Source organism: Danio rerio, chromosome 11, assembly GCF_049306965.1.
Source record: "Danio rerio strain Tuebingen ecotype United States chromosome 11, GRCz12tu, whole genome shotgun sequence".
Lineage (NCBI taxonomy): Eukaryota > Metazoa > Chordata > Actinopteri > Cypriniformes > Danionidae > Danio > Danio rerio.
Genome location: NC_133186.1, coordinates 7351825 through 7366043, shown reverse-complemented (window position 1 = coordinate 7366043; position 14219 = coordinate 7351825). Strand labels below are relative to the sequence as shown.

The window sequence follows — 14219 nt, the reverse complement described above, 5'->3', positions numbered from 1 at the left end:
GATTAAATTTGATAAATGTGCAGCTTTTATGAACACTTGGAGCTTTCATAAAATTGTGTCTTTATTATTACTGAACATTAGGCGATAATTTGCGTTAACGGTGTTAATTATGTAATGTAATGTGTATTTATATAGCGCATTTATTGTGTATGGCAATACACCCAAAGCGCTTCACAATCATGAGGGGGGTCTCTCCACACCACCACCAGTGTGCAGCATCCACTTGGATGATGTGACGGCTGCCACAGGACAACGGCGCCAGTGCGCTCACCACACACCAGCTATTGGTGGAGTGGAGGGACAGTGATAGAGCCAATTCGGTGGAGAGGGGATGATTGGGAGGCCATGATCGTAAGGGCCTATAGAGGGACTTTGGCCAGGACACCGGGGTTACACCCCTGCTCTTTCACGAGAAGTGCCTTGGGATTTTTAATGACCACAGAGAGTCAGGACCTCGGTTTAACGTCTCATCCGAAAGACGGATTAATTATGTAAATTAGGCCAAATTATTGGAATTAATTCAGTTTTAATTAACAAAGAAAGATAACCCTTCTTTAAAAATTAACATATGCTGGCAAAGTTTTGATGCTGGTCTTGCTGGTTTCAATGTAAGACAACCAACAAGACCAGCCCAACACTGAGAACAGCATATATAAACATACCTTACCAGCATATGCTGTTTGCTTTTAAACTCTAAAGTTACTTGTAATCTTGCCATTCCCACAACAACTGCGGATTCACTGGTATCCTTCACATAACTAAACCCATCCCTTCCTAGAGCACCTTAACCCAGATGAATAAAACCAAGACCACCCGTAAAGCACTTTCTCTCTCTCCCTCAAAAAAAGCGCTCTTACTCAAACGCTAAATTCTTTCAGCACAAGCAAGTTCCTTTGTATAACTAGCACTTCTTGTGTGTATTGCCTATTCTTTTTTTTTTTTTTTAAGATTTATTTTCGGCCATTTATTATTAGATAGGACAGTATTGAGACAGGAAGCGAAGTGGGAGAGAGAGAGAGGGGGTAGGAAAAAAGTCATCGAGCCAGGATTTGAACTCACGACGCCCTGACGTGCTATTGCACCATATGTCGGCTCGCTAACCACTAGGCTATTGCGCCAACATATTGCCTATTCTTGTTGAATCGCTGAATCTCTCCTCAATTGTAAGTCACTTTGGACAAAAGCATCTGCTAAATGACTAAATGTAAATGTAATCAATTCTACAAGTCTTTTCCTATGAGGAACACACAAACAATTCAATAGAAAGACTGACGAAACTTTTTATTAGAATATTAGTATTACAAAATCCCTGCAGATGCAATAAATGCAAATTAATGCTACATGATTAACAAAATATCATCTCCTGAATGTCTTGTTTTTCTATTTAGGTATATTTAAAGGGATCGTTCCGCCAACTGCTTTTTAAACCTTTATAAGTATCTTTCTTCTGTTGAACACAAAAAGGATATTTTTTGAAGAATGCAGGTTGCTGGTGCCAGTTGAAGTCAAAGGGTGTCAACTACCAGCATTTACAAAAATATATTCTACTTGAAGGAACTCAAATAGGTTCTGAACATTCGAAGAGTGAGTAAATGATGACAGAATTTAGATTTTTGGCTGAATTTTCCCTTTAAATGGCAAAGGAAGAAATATGTGCAGTGAACAACAAATGACTTCCAAACTATTGTGTTGAGGACACTGACAGATTCTAATTATAAGCAGATGTACAGTGCATCCGGAAAGTATTCATAGCACTTCACTTTTCCCCCATTTTTTGTATGTTACAGCCTTATTCTAAAATGGATTAAATTCATTTAAAGGTTACAGAAAAATTTCTGCTGCTCTGAAAGTTCCAATGAGCACAGTGGCCTCCATCATCAGTAAGTGGAAGATGTTTGGAAGCACCAGGATTCCTCCTAGAGCTGGCCGGCCATCTAAGCTGAGTGATCGGGGGAGAAGGGCCTTAAGGCTGATTTATACTTCTGCGTCAAACGGCGGCGTATGCTACGGCGCTGACGCATAGCCCTTCGCCGTGGCCGTCGGCGTCGCTGACGTGCACCTCTCAAAAAATTTAACTACACGTCGCAACGACGCGTAGCACAAGCTCTGTGATTGGTCGGCTTGGTAGCGCTGACGAGTCTGGGCGGGACCGAGAGCTGCGTGAATGGTGCGAGCCTGATGAAGCGATTGTTTACAAGTGTGGAGTCCCGTGAAGGAGCTCCGGATGGAAAGTTTTGTGTTGTGATTACCTCATAGTTAAAGTGGTTGCACGTCCGCCAGTTCCTACCTCAAAATGAGCGAGTTTGAGCCACTTGTACATCCCGGAAGTGTTCAGGAAAAGCAAAACAGCAGCGAAGAAACTCGACACAGAGGAACATTTACACCTCACTGCCAACTAGCGTTTCGGAAGTGTTAATGCAGACCAAAAGAGACAGCGCGCAGAAGTATAAATGCACAGCTACGGGTGTTGTATGCGCCGTGGTTTACGCCGGTCACTTGACGCAGAAGTATAAACCAGGCTTTAAGTCAGGGAGGTGTCTAGCGTTCTTCTGTGGAGAGAGGAGAACCTTACAGAAGGACAACCATCTGTGCAGCAGATCAGGCCTGCAGAGTGGCCAGACGGAAGACACTCCCTGCCTGGAATTTGCCAAAAGGCATCTGAAGGACTCTCAGACCATAAGAAATTAAATTCTCTGGTCTGATGAGACTAAAATTGAACTCTTTGGAGTGAATGCCAGGAGTTACGTTTGGAGAAAACCAGGCACCGCTCATCACCAGGATAATACCATCTCTACTGTGAAGCATGGTGGTGGCAGCATGATGCTGTGGGGATGTTCAGCAGCAGGAACTGGAAGACTAGTCAGGATAGAGGGAAAGATAAACGCACCAACGTACAGAGACATCCTGAATGAAAACCTGCTTCAGAATGCTCTTGACCTCAGACTGGGGGCGACGGTTCATCTTCCAGCAGGACAATGACTTAAACCACACCGCCAAAATATCAATGGAGTGGCTTCACGACAACTCGGTGAATGTCCTAGAGTGGCCCAGCCAGAGCCCAGACCTAAATCCTATTGAACATCGCTGGAGAGATCTGAAAATGGCTGTACACCGTTGCTTCCCATCCAACCTGACAGAGCTTGAGAGGCACTGCAAAGAGGAATGGGCAAAAATTCCCAAATACAGGTGTGCCAAGCTTGTGGCATCATATTAAAAAAGACTTGAGGCTGTAACGGCTGCCACAGGCGCAGCAACAAAGTATTGAGCAAAGGCTGTGAATACTGATATACATGTGATTTTTCAGCTTTTTTTTTTTTTTTTTTATAAATTTGCAACCATTTCAAAAACTCTTTTTTCACATTGTCATTATGGGGTATTGTGTGTAGAATTATGAGGAAATAAAAGAATTTAATCAATTTTGGAATAAGGCTGTAACATAAAAAAAATGTGGAAAAAGTGAAGCGCTATGAACACGTTTCGGATGCACTGTACATATTAACCGTTGAACTCCAGAACTCCACCTTTGACAAAACACTACGTCTAAAATAGTGCAGATGAAGGTGAATTACCATTCACTCAGTGAGGTCTTTGCAATGAGACTATATAATACTTCTGTTGTCAAAGTTTTGTTTAGGTTTTCACCAATCTCTTGCATGTCGTGTTGTATTCTGTCTTCTTAGATCACTTTGGCCGCCTGTACATCTGTGTGAAAAAAAATAATTGAATAAATGAACAAACTAGCAGGGGATAATGTACATCCAGCAGGTTTACTTTGCAGAATAAAGCAGACAGGTTTATCTGTTGTATAAGACTAAAGGGATTCATTCTGAGAAAACAACCAGCTCAGTGTACATTATCCTGCTTTCATCCCAATTTACTGATTACTTACTACAAAACAAACAATTTTACACAAAACGTTGATCTGAACTGGAAAATTTTACTTATCCCTTCCTTATACAAAGCTTGCAAACGGCTAGCTAAACACAGGCTTCAATGTCCTACTATACTCTGATTTTAATTTTCAGTCACCAGATGGCGCCAAACAGTCATGTCGGCTGAGTGAATGAACGGTCAAGATGATTCGTAGTAGGCTACTTGGATGAACCTGTGTTATTGAAACTGGTGGTGGCTATCGGAGAATACTAGCATAACTCTGAATGTTAGGATTAACAATCATACTCAAAAGTATTCCACAGAACTGTGTAATAATAATAATGAGTAAAACATTCCCACCTCACACACACATACTGAAAACTTACTGTTTAATCAACAGTGGGTTCAGTCTATAGTCAGAGACATGCAGAAATAGAGAGTAATAAGACAAAGGTTAATGTAGATAAATCACAAAAAAAGTGAGGGAAAAAAGTCTTGTCATTGTGTTAAATGTGTGTTTTGTGTGATACATACATGAGCAGAACTGGGCAGGCTTCTGGGTTCAGACTCAGCTGGGCCAACAGTCCGGTTTCTTACCAGAGTGTGAAGGACTGCAAAACACAATGATGGATAAAACAAGCCCAAACTTAAATGATGTTATTCACAACTTGTGAAAACTTACTAAAGGCACAGTATGAAATTTCTGACACTAGAGGGTGCATATTCACAACAAACAAACACATATTTTTTATTAATCTTTTTTGATCAGAAAGAGCTTTATTGCTAGGTATGTTCACGCATTCGAGGAATTTGTTTTAGAGACAGAACATCTACAGTGCAACAGAATTACAGAGACAGGACAAAAACAGATAATGAATATATTTTAAAAATAGAAGTAAGTAGTGATTGCAAATATACAAATTGACAAGGGTATGTACAGGTATATTACTGTATACAACCTTATATGTGCAGATGTCAAGTCCAAACCTACATGTAAAGTGTGTAGTTAAATAAGTGTATTCTTTCTTTGGCTCTTGGCGAAGGCGGTTGCACTGTTTTCCACTCCGTCCAATATCTCTCCTTGCCAACTGAATCACACTAGAGTTCGTTTCCCCTTTTGGTACGGTTCGTTTGGGCAGGTGAGAATGCAACAATCGTACTCGAGTGCGCACCAAAAGCGGACCAAATAAGCTTACCGAGACCTGCTTGAAGAGGTGGTCTCGGTACGCTTTCAAACGAACCCTGGAGCGGTTCGTTTGTGGTGAGAATATGATCCGTACTAAAACAGGTCCAACCGCAAAAAGTACTGCGCGTTTTGGACTAATTCAGCTGCCGTAGACCGATGCGCTGTGCATTATGGCATATGGAGGAAAAATATTTGTTGACAGCGCTTTACCAACAGAGAGAGAGAGGAAAACATTACCTGATGGATCGTTGGAAATATTTCCGCAAGATGACCATGTTGCAGTTTAGCTAAATTAATTCACGTCTCCTCCTGAAGTGACGAGTGATGCATTAAACACTGTTTTCCAGCCGCGGCCGCGCTTCATTTTCTTAACGTATAGTTTGTCTAAAGCAGGGATACAATCAGCCAGCGCAGTCGTTCCTCCAGAGTAAAAGGTTTTGTTTACCTGCAGGAGTTCACTGGCATTTTCACGCACGTGAATTCTGACCAATCAATAAGCAGTTTAGGAAATATGTTCAACAACATCTGGCCAATGAGAGATGTGGATTTTGTCAGATGACTGCATTTTGGTTCATTTCAACTGGTTCGGACCAAAGCCAGCAGTGTGGTGTGAAAACGACCCAAAGACGGCAGAAGATGCAACAATGTATCATTTTTTACCCTTGGTCCAGACCAAATGAAGCGAACTACAGATGTGAAAGCACCCTTATTCTACCTCTGAGGCTCTCCGTGCCCTGCTATCCAAACGAATAAGAAATTATGGATTTGATCAACTGGTCTCTGAATGCGATTGACAACATCTTCTCGACGAGAAGTTTGGGCTCGGGAGAGCCTACTTGTCCTGCAGGCACGTTTAAAGCTGGATACGTGATGGACGGGTGGAAGAAATGGCGCGTCGTGTGCCTGGCTGCTCTGTCTCTGGAAGTTATTGAAGATATTTACCTATTCGGAACTTTGACAACAGGGTTTCTGCTGATGGGCTTATGCAGGACCCTGGGGTATCGACGATTGATGAAAAAGGTTAGTGCTGCTCAAAAGCGACTGAATCGCTGATGGGTAGGCTCGCTAATACTCAGACTATGGTCCTAGACCGCAAATTGGAAAACTTTGGGGTGAAACTAGCGGCTTTGCAACAACATTTGGCCAGATCCGGAGACGAGTGACGAACATTAAATGTGGAATTGGCAGATATTGACCTAAAGTTGAAGTACGTTTCTACTCTTTCGGCTCCCCTGTTTTTTTTTCCTGCTAGACAGCCTCAGCTGGAGAAAAACAACTTCTCCCAGATAGCAAGATAAGGAGACGCTCTGAAATTCCTGCTCCCTGTCAAGGACACCTGTTGAACTCTACAAGCACATACACAGCTACAGATAGACAATCATCACCTATCCCCCATCTCACGCCTTCGTGTGCTTTCACCCACTGGAGGGGGTAGGCAGGTCTGTGACTAGCGCCCCCTGGCCCAGGACATGTCATTCCTTGTCTGTTCATGTGCTTGACTGCTGGGGATTTTTTTCTCCCTGTTCTCACCCTGCCCTAATTCAAGAGCAAGGCGAGAGGGAGATTTTTGTTTGCCTCCCTCTCCTGAAATGTATCTCACTTCCTTTTTCTAAATGCTACCTCCTGTGTCTTCCCCTGAAAATTGTGATGTTTGTGTATGGTCAGGGGGGCTTCTATTTCACTAAACAAAAGTGTATGTGACAAATAAAGGCCTGATTTGATTTAATTTGGTTAATGTGTATAAAAGTGTATAGAAAATAGTGATGTTGGTTCCACAATTATTATTATCAAGTGTTCATGAGATGGATTGCCTGAGGGAAGAAACTGTTTCGGTGTCGGGCTGTTTTGGTGCGCAGTGCTCTGCAACGTCCACCAGAAGGTAAAAGTTCAAAGAGGCAGTGTGCTGGGTGTGAGGGGTCCAGAGTGATTTTTATAACTTTGTGACTGAGGCCGTACTCACACTATGTACAGTTGCCTCAAACCGGGCCAAAGCACGCTTGTCCCCCCTCCCGTTTCCCCCGACGGCCCGCACTCACACCACAATCGGGCCTCAGCACGCTTACATCATCGCTGCTGCGCTGTTTAGTGAGAAGCGCTCTCACTCAGCACAGTGGAGATTTATCTAGTTATATCGTTTCAGTCGTTTGATATGCCGTGACATGCAGACAAATATTTTGCCAAACAGTCCTTAGGGATGCGGTGACAGGCAGTCAGATATTTCGCCGAACAGATCCGCCACTTTTGGCGCTCATAAACAATCATAAAGCCCTCATGCTGCAGGAATGAGGAGGTTTGCTGAAGGTGCGCAGCTGTCGTGCAGTGAGGGGTTTGCGTCTTTAATAAACTACGGCAGTTTGCGTTCATTGAACAGTAAGATTGATTAATAAATCCATATGAAACAGTCCCTTAAAAGTCACGTCTCGCTTTCAGTTTCGGGCTTTGGCGCGTTTTGCACTCCACTACAAACGTGAGCCCAAGTGAACCGCGCTCAGGCCCACCTCTTCCAACCGGGCCAGGGCCGGCCAAGTGAACCGTGCCTGAGCCCGATTCAGCGCACTCACACTTGTCAAACGATCCGGGAAACGGGCCTGGGCACGGTTCGGATAGCATAGTGTGAGTAGGCCCTGAGTGTGGAATCAGGAGATTTAAGAGTTGTCTTCATTAAATCCTATGGGTCTCCTCCTTCCTCGTTCCTAAAGAAGCTGAAGTATTTAAAATTTATTTTAACTGCAGTATCATGTTTTTTGGCCATGTTCAAGCTGAGCATACATAAGTATTATAACAAGGCTGCCTCATTCCCACATAAACAAATAATTAAATTAAGTATTAATATTAGTGGCGCAGTAGGTAGTGCTGTCGCCTCACAGCAAGAAGGTCGCTGGTTCGAGCCTCAGCTGGGTCAGTTGGCGTTTCAGTGTGGAGTTTGCATGATCTCCCCGCGTTCGCGTGGGTTTCCTCCAGGTGCTCCGTTCTCCCCCACAGTTCAAAGAAATGCGGTACAGGGCTAAATTGTCCATAGTATACGAGTGTGAATGAGTGTGTGTGGATGTTTCCCAGAGATGGGTGGCAGCTGGAAGGGCATCTGTTGCATAAAACATATGCTGGATACGTTGGCGGTTCAATCCACTGTAGCGACCCCAGATTATTAAAGAGACTAAGCCGAAAAGAAAATTAATGAATGAATGAATTAATATTAGTTTGTAGCAAATCCAGACAGTTCGATATGGGAGGAACATAGCAAAAAATGTAATCTTGTTGATGTGTAACAAAGAGCTCATGCAGGCTTACAGAGTTGTTTAATGTGTTACACATGAAAAGTTTAAACATGAGACTGCAGGTAAAGCAAGTAGATGCTCAACAATATGAAAGTCCTTTTTCAGGGTGCTTTCACACCTACACTTTTGTTTCGGAACGTGTCTCGTTTGCCCAGTTAGCGCGGTTCGATTGGCATATGTGAACAGGGCAATCGCGCTCTGTTCCGCGCCAAAGTAATCGCTCCGAGATCGCTTGAATGAGGTGGTCTCGGCTCGATTGAAACGAACCCTGGAGCGGTTCGATTGCAGTGAGAAAGCAATCCGATCCGAGCGCGGTTATATCACTGTGTTTTATGGATATGTAATAGGCTTACGGCTATATGAAGAGAGAATTATGAGTAGGGCGGGAAGTTTCGCGAGTCTCCGGATGCCCGCAAACGAGTGATGATCTCCCGGTAATCTCGCGTCTCTCTCCCAGTCCTCAAATAGGCATCGTCGCGCACCCTTCTCACCTCTCCCCACCGTGTCTCTCCTCAGACACGTCACGCGCGCGCACCCTGTCAATCACCACCAAACCACCACCTCTCCTGACAGCTGAGCGGGACGCTGCAAAATAAACCCTGACACACAACAATGTAACAATTTTAATCTCTGTTTCGGAACAACTGAATCGATTCACAGGTGTGAAAGCACCCTAAAATATTTTACAAGTGACCAGTGATTGCTGAATGGTGTTAAAGACTTCACAGTGTGCACTTTTTTATTTTGATCTATTTATTAATTCGTTCTTCTGTTCATTTATTCATTATTTTTATTTTATTTTTTATTTGTTGACATGGGGTGGGTTTTGAACGTGTTCTCTAAATTATAAAAAGCATTTAAAAAAAATGTAAATGTTAATCTAAATATTGCCCTAGCTCACTAAACACAAACCTCCTACAAATAATATCTTTGCTGTCAAGCTGCAAGTTCAGTCTGATAACACTTCTTACATGGACAACTGACCAATCGGATTGTAGTTTGACCAAAAGCCATTTAATAAAAAGAATATCAAGTACCTGTGTAATGCTGCTTACCTTCTCTCGTGACGTTCTCAGCTGCTGACATGGCCTTCACGCTTATATTGCTGACCATCCCGTCTACTGCGGCTTCGTGTTTCAGGAAAAATGGACGAACCACATGCCTATACAGAACCTGAGAACCATTCCAGGAGACCGGAGCCATACACCACAACAGGAACAGGCACTAACACCAGAAAAGACACAAGAAATTGTGAAAAAGAAAAAGGAATGGGGTTAAATATACACTCACTGGTCACTTTATTAGGTACACCTGTCCAACTGCTTGTTTACGCAAATTTCTAATCAGCCAATCACATGGCAGCAACTCAATGCAAAGACATGGTCAAGACGATCTGCTGCAGTTCAAACCGAGCAACAGAATGGGGAAGAAAGGAGATTTAAGTCGCTTTAAACGTTGCATGATTGTTGGTGCCAGATGGGCTGGTCTGAGTATTTCAGAAACTGCTGATATACTGGGATTTTCACACCACAACCATCTATAGGTTTACAGAGAAAGGTCCGAAAAGGAGAAAATATGCAGTTCTGTGAGCGCAAACGCCTTGTTGATGCCAGAGGTCAGAGGAGAATGGTCAGACTGGTTTAAGCTGATAGAAAGGCAACAGTCACTCAAATAAGCACTCGTTACAACCAAGGTAAGCAGAAGAGCATCTCTGAACGCACAACACATCCAACCTTGAGGCGGATGGGCTACAGCAGCAGAAGACCACACCGGGTGCAGCAGCAGAAGATCAGTCACCAGATCTCAATCCAATAGAGCTTCTTTGGGATGTGCAGCTGACAAATCTGCAGCAACTGCGTCATGCTATTATGTCAATATGGACCAAAATCTATATCCGTATCTGAGGAATACGGATAAATCCAATCCGAGGAATATTTCCAGTTCCCTGTTGAATCTATGCCCTGAAGGATTAAGACAGCTCTGAAGGCAAAAGGGGGTCCAACCCGGTACTAGTAAGGTGTACCTAATAAAGTGGCCAGTAAAAAAGATAAATCTAATTAAAAGAAATGAAAAACGGTAATAATATTTGAACCTCCTATATTGTAATTACACTGCGTATAATTTATTTGTTGTAATATAATAGTAATTTATAATTTAATATAAGATTTAGCTTTTGTTACTTATTTTAGTAGGGCCAGACGGAATATTGTTAATATATATTTTGATATTTCTGCACAGAATTTTGAAAAAAAAAAATTTGCAGATTTATATGGAATGATTTTGGGAGTTTAGTAAATAAAAACTAAATAACTTTTACTAAAGGTTTGCAATGTCAATCCAACTAGATCCACCTGTTTGATAAACAAAGCAGGTCTTTTATATACTATATCTACTAAAAAACAATAAAAATATTACTTTGCAGACTTTGAATTGTAAATAAATAATATAAACATTTGCATACTAGTTAAAAATATTACTGAATTGAATATAAAGCTGAATATATATATATATATATATATATATATATATATATATATATATATATATATATATATATATATATATATATATATATTTGCACACATTTAAATAAAATAAATAAATAAATAAATAAATAAATAAATAAATAAATAAGCAGATTCAGTGATGGGCTATAAGTTTGTAATAAACTAAATAGTGATTATAAAAAATTATAAAAACAATGACCAAAATAGTAAAAAATAAATAAATGTCATACTAATTTTGGTTGTAGACAGTTCTTTACTTAAATAAAGAAAAAAGTGTTTAGTTGGTATCTGCATAGATTGGCTGATATCAATATTTGCTGTGCTATACCATACTTATGCTCTGATCTTGACTATTAATATGCACAAACCAGCAGATAACAACCAAACACAAAGCCGTCTTTAGTTAAACAGCTTTCCAAACAACCATTTAACCTCTCATCTTACTTGGGTCATGATGAGTGACAAAGAATGACAGAAGTCTTTGTGCCAATTAGCAGAAAAAAAGCTGGTAATAATTAATCCTCTAATAGCAGATATTACTTCTAATAAGCATCTGGCATTGCTGAACTTACCTTGCATACATAGTAGAATGGAAACCAGTGAAGAAAGATATCCGAGAAGAATTCACCCACGCTGAAGAAGCCGTAGATTACCCAGTACGTGAGCCACTGCGTGTCATCCTCTTTACCAGGACTTTCTATGGCTTTGATACTAAAAAATGTAAATATCTTGTAAATGATATGGCAGTTAAGACAAGTTACAGCAATCAAACTCAACATAATAAAGAACTCACGAGAAATATGCAGGATAAACAAAGCCAATCAGATTACAGATCAGAGAAGCGCCGTATCCTAATAATAAAAATGCTCCAGTCACACCTGCAGCACCTGTTGGGAGTAAAGAAGCAACAAGAACATCCTTCTAAATACAACTAAACAATGTATTAATAGTGTAATCAGGAGAAAAGTAATTAGGCCTACTATATAACTTTGTAATCATAGGGATACTTTTTTAAAACAGTTATGAAACCACAGTAATACATCTGTCTAAAATAGTAGCTACTGTGTGCAATATTCTACGTTCTATTACAAAATTATACTCTTACATGCAGTAAACAGTAGTCAACATTTGAGGTGGATCAAAACCTTTCATCAAAGTCGTTCTGAAACTATTCCATTTTAAAATTGTCCTAAGCAGGGGCGGATTTAACCAATAATCAAGGTAAGTGACTGCTATGCCTGAAATGCCTAAAAGTATAAATTATACCTATAAATTATAAATTATATAAAGCATAGTTTTCTATCATATTTTGTATGGCGAGGGTCTAACAAATACAATTTTATTGTTAATAATTACCTCTATGCAAATGTGTCCCCCATCCCCAATCATAGAGCAATTTAGCATTCAAATCAGGTAGAGATTTAGTTTTAAAAATAACAACATAGAGAGTGCATTAAGATAAAATGTAGAAAAGGAGAGAGAAAAAAACACAAATAGAAATAAATAGAAAAAAAAGTACAAATGGAGCATGTGAAAGTGTATGGGTGTTTCCCTGCACTGGGTTGCAGCTGAAAGGGCATCTGCTGTCTAAAACACATACTGGATAAGTTGGCAGTTCATTCCGCTGTGGTGAACCCGGATGAATAAAGGGACTATAAGCCAGAAAAAAAGGAATGAATGAATGAATGAATGAATGAATGAATGAATGAATGAATGAATTAATTAATTAATTAATTAATTAATTAATTAATGAATGAATGAATGAATGAATGAATGAATGAATGAATGAATGAATGAATGAATTAATTAATTAATTAATTAATTAATTAATTAATTAATTAAACGGTGCAGTTTAGGACTGCTCGAATTGCTTAAGACCCCCAAATCAATAAATCTGTCCCTGGTCCTATAAAAAGGATGAGTGTTGTTGAATAGTTTTTGGACACCTTGGAAGAAATGTTTTGATCCTCTTGAAATGTTGACTACTGTATATATGAAACTTCTAAAAGCAATCTGAATTTTTCTTTCTTTCTCATTTTTTCCTATGTTTTGCTATTTCACTTTCAGGGCAAAGAAAACAATTTATTTATTTTCAATATTCATGTGTACATTTATTTATTTTAAAAACAAATGTCATCAACAAATTTGATCCAAATATTTTTAGCTATGTTGTCCCTGCTTTAGCCGTTTTCATTTATGATTTTTAAAAGAGTGTTTTAACAATACAATCACATTAATAACCATAACACTCAATCAAGTACAATAATAAACAAGGAAAAAAGAAATTAAAGAAAATAAAACATAGTAAAATAAAATATAAAAACAGAGTACAGAAACAATTCAAGTCACAAGGAAAATTCTGCAAATTAGGTAAGGATTAAGAAAATTTGTGAATAAAATATTTACCCAATAAAATAAATAATTTGTCTAAAGTTCATGTTTTATCAATTTATTTAATATTTTCACATCAATTTACAGATCATTTCGCTATACATGTAAACATTCTTTTCTAACCACCCTCCACCACAATCCCACCCTCACAGTCACAAGACAGAACAGCTGATGTATAAAATAAGGGAAATAAACAATTAACAAACAATGAGGACAAATAAAAGATTAAAGCAATGAAGTCATACTTTTCTATAAGTATTTTCAGTCAATGTAACATCCAAGTTATTCATGTATTCAATAAATTTACCTCAAGTCTTTTCAAACATTGATGTTTTTCTTTAAAATATTAATTTTTTTTCAACAGGAACATACGATGAAAGGTAAGTATATATATATTCTGTTATGTTTGTCATGAGAATAGTAAAAAATTATATCACACATGGAAAAAATCAATGTTAAACTTACATTTTGATGTAAACAATTATGATTTTATAAGAATCTGAATTTACATTGCAATGGCGTAACATGGAAACAGAGCCTCGGCTGACCCGTCCACCTGTTGCTTAAAGATACGTTAACTATTGTTTATGACAATGGGTAGACTACCCTACTCTATCACATTTTCTACAAGATATGAACAAGTTTTTACAATAAATTAAGACTTACCGTACGCTAAGTAACGTTTCTTGATACCAGTTTTTTCTTCAATTTTATTGAGACAGTCGGTGACAATATTCTTCTCGTTTAAAAAAGCCTCGACGCGGTCCTTAATCTTTGTAAATATGGCAAACATGATGACTTAAAAGAAACTCGTGTCGTTATACGAAGAACATGAATGGGGTTTAATTAGTTGTCTAGGATAGTTTCGCTGACTGAAGAGACTCAATCCGCTTACTGTCAGACTACAGTGACGTGTCTGTGGGGAGGATCAAGACTCATGACTGACAGCAGAAATACTGTGATTATTCAAGTTGGAAAACCGTATCA

General features: G+C 39.5%; 1 protein-coding gene across 3 annotated transcripts; it reads right to left on the bottom strand.

Annotated features, from left to right (window-relative positions):
* Nucleotides 1-1262: 1262 nt before the first annotated feature.
* Nucleotides 1263-14150, bottom strand: reep6 (receptor accessory protein 6). Of its 3 annotated transcripts, NM_001004656.2 has the most exon segments (7): nt 3325-3702; nt 4260-4283; nt 4408-4484; nt 9390-9558; nt 11414-11552; nt 11635-11728; nt 13899-14103. In NM_001004656.2, coding segments are annotated over 6 exon segments (627 nt in total). In that variant the 5' UTR covers nt 14026-14103; the 3' UTR covers nt 3325-3702; nt 4260-4262.
* Nucleotides 14151-14219: the final 69 nt, after the last annotated feature.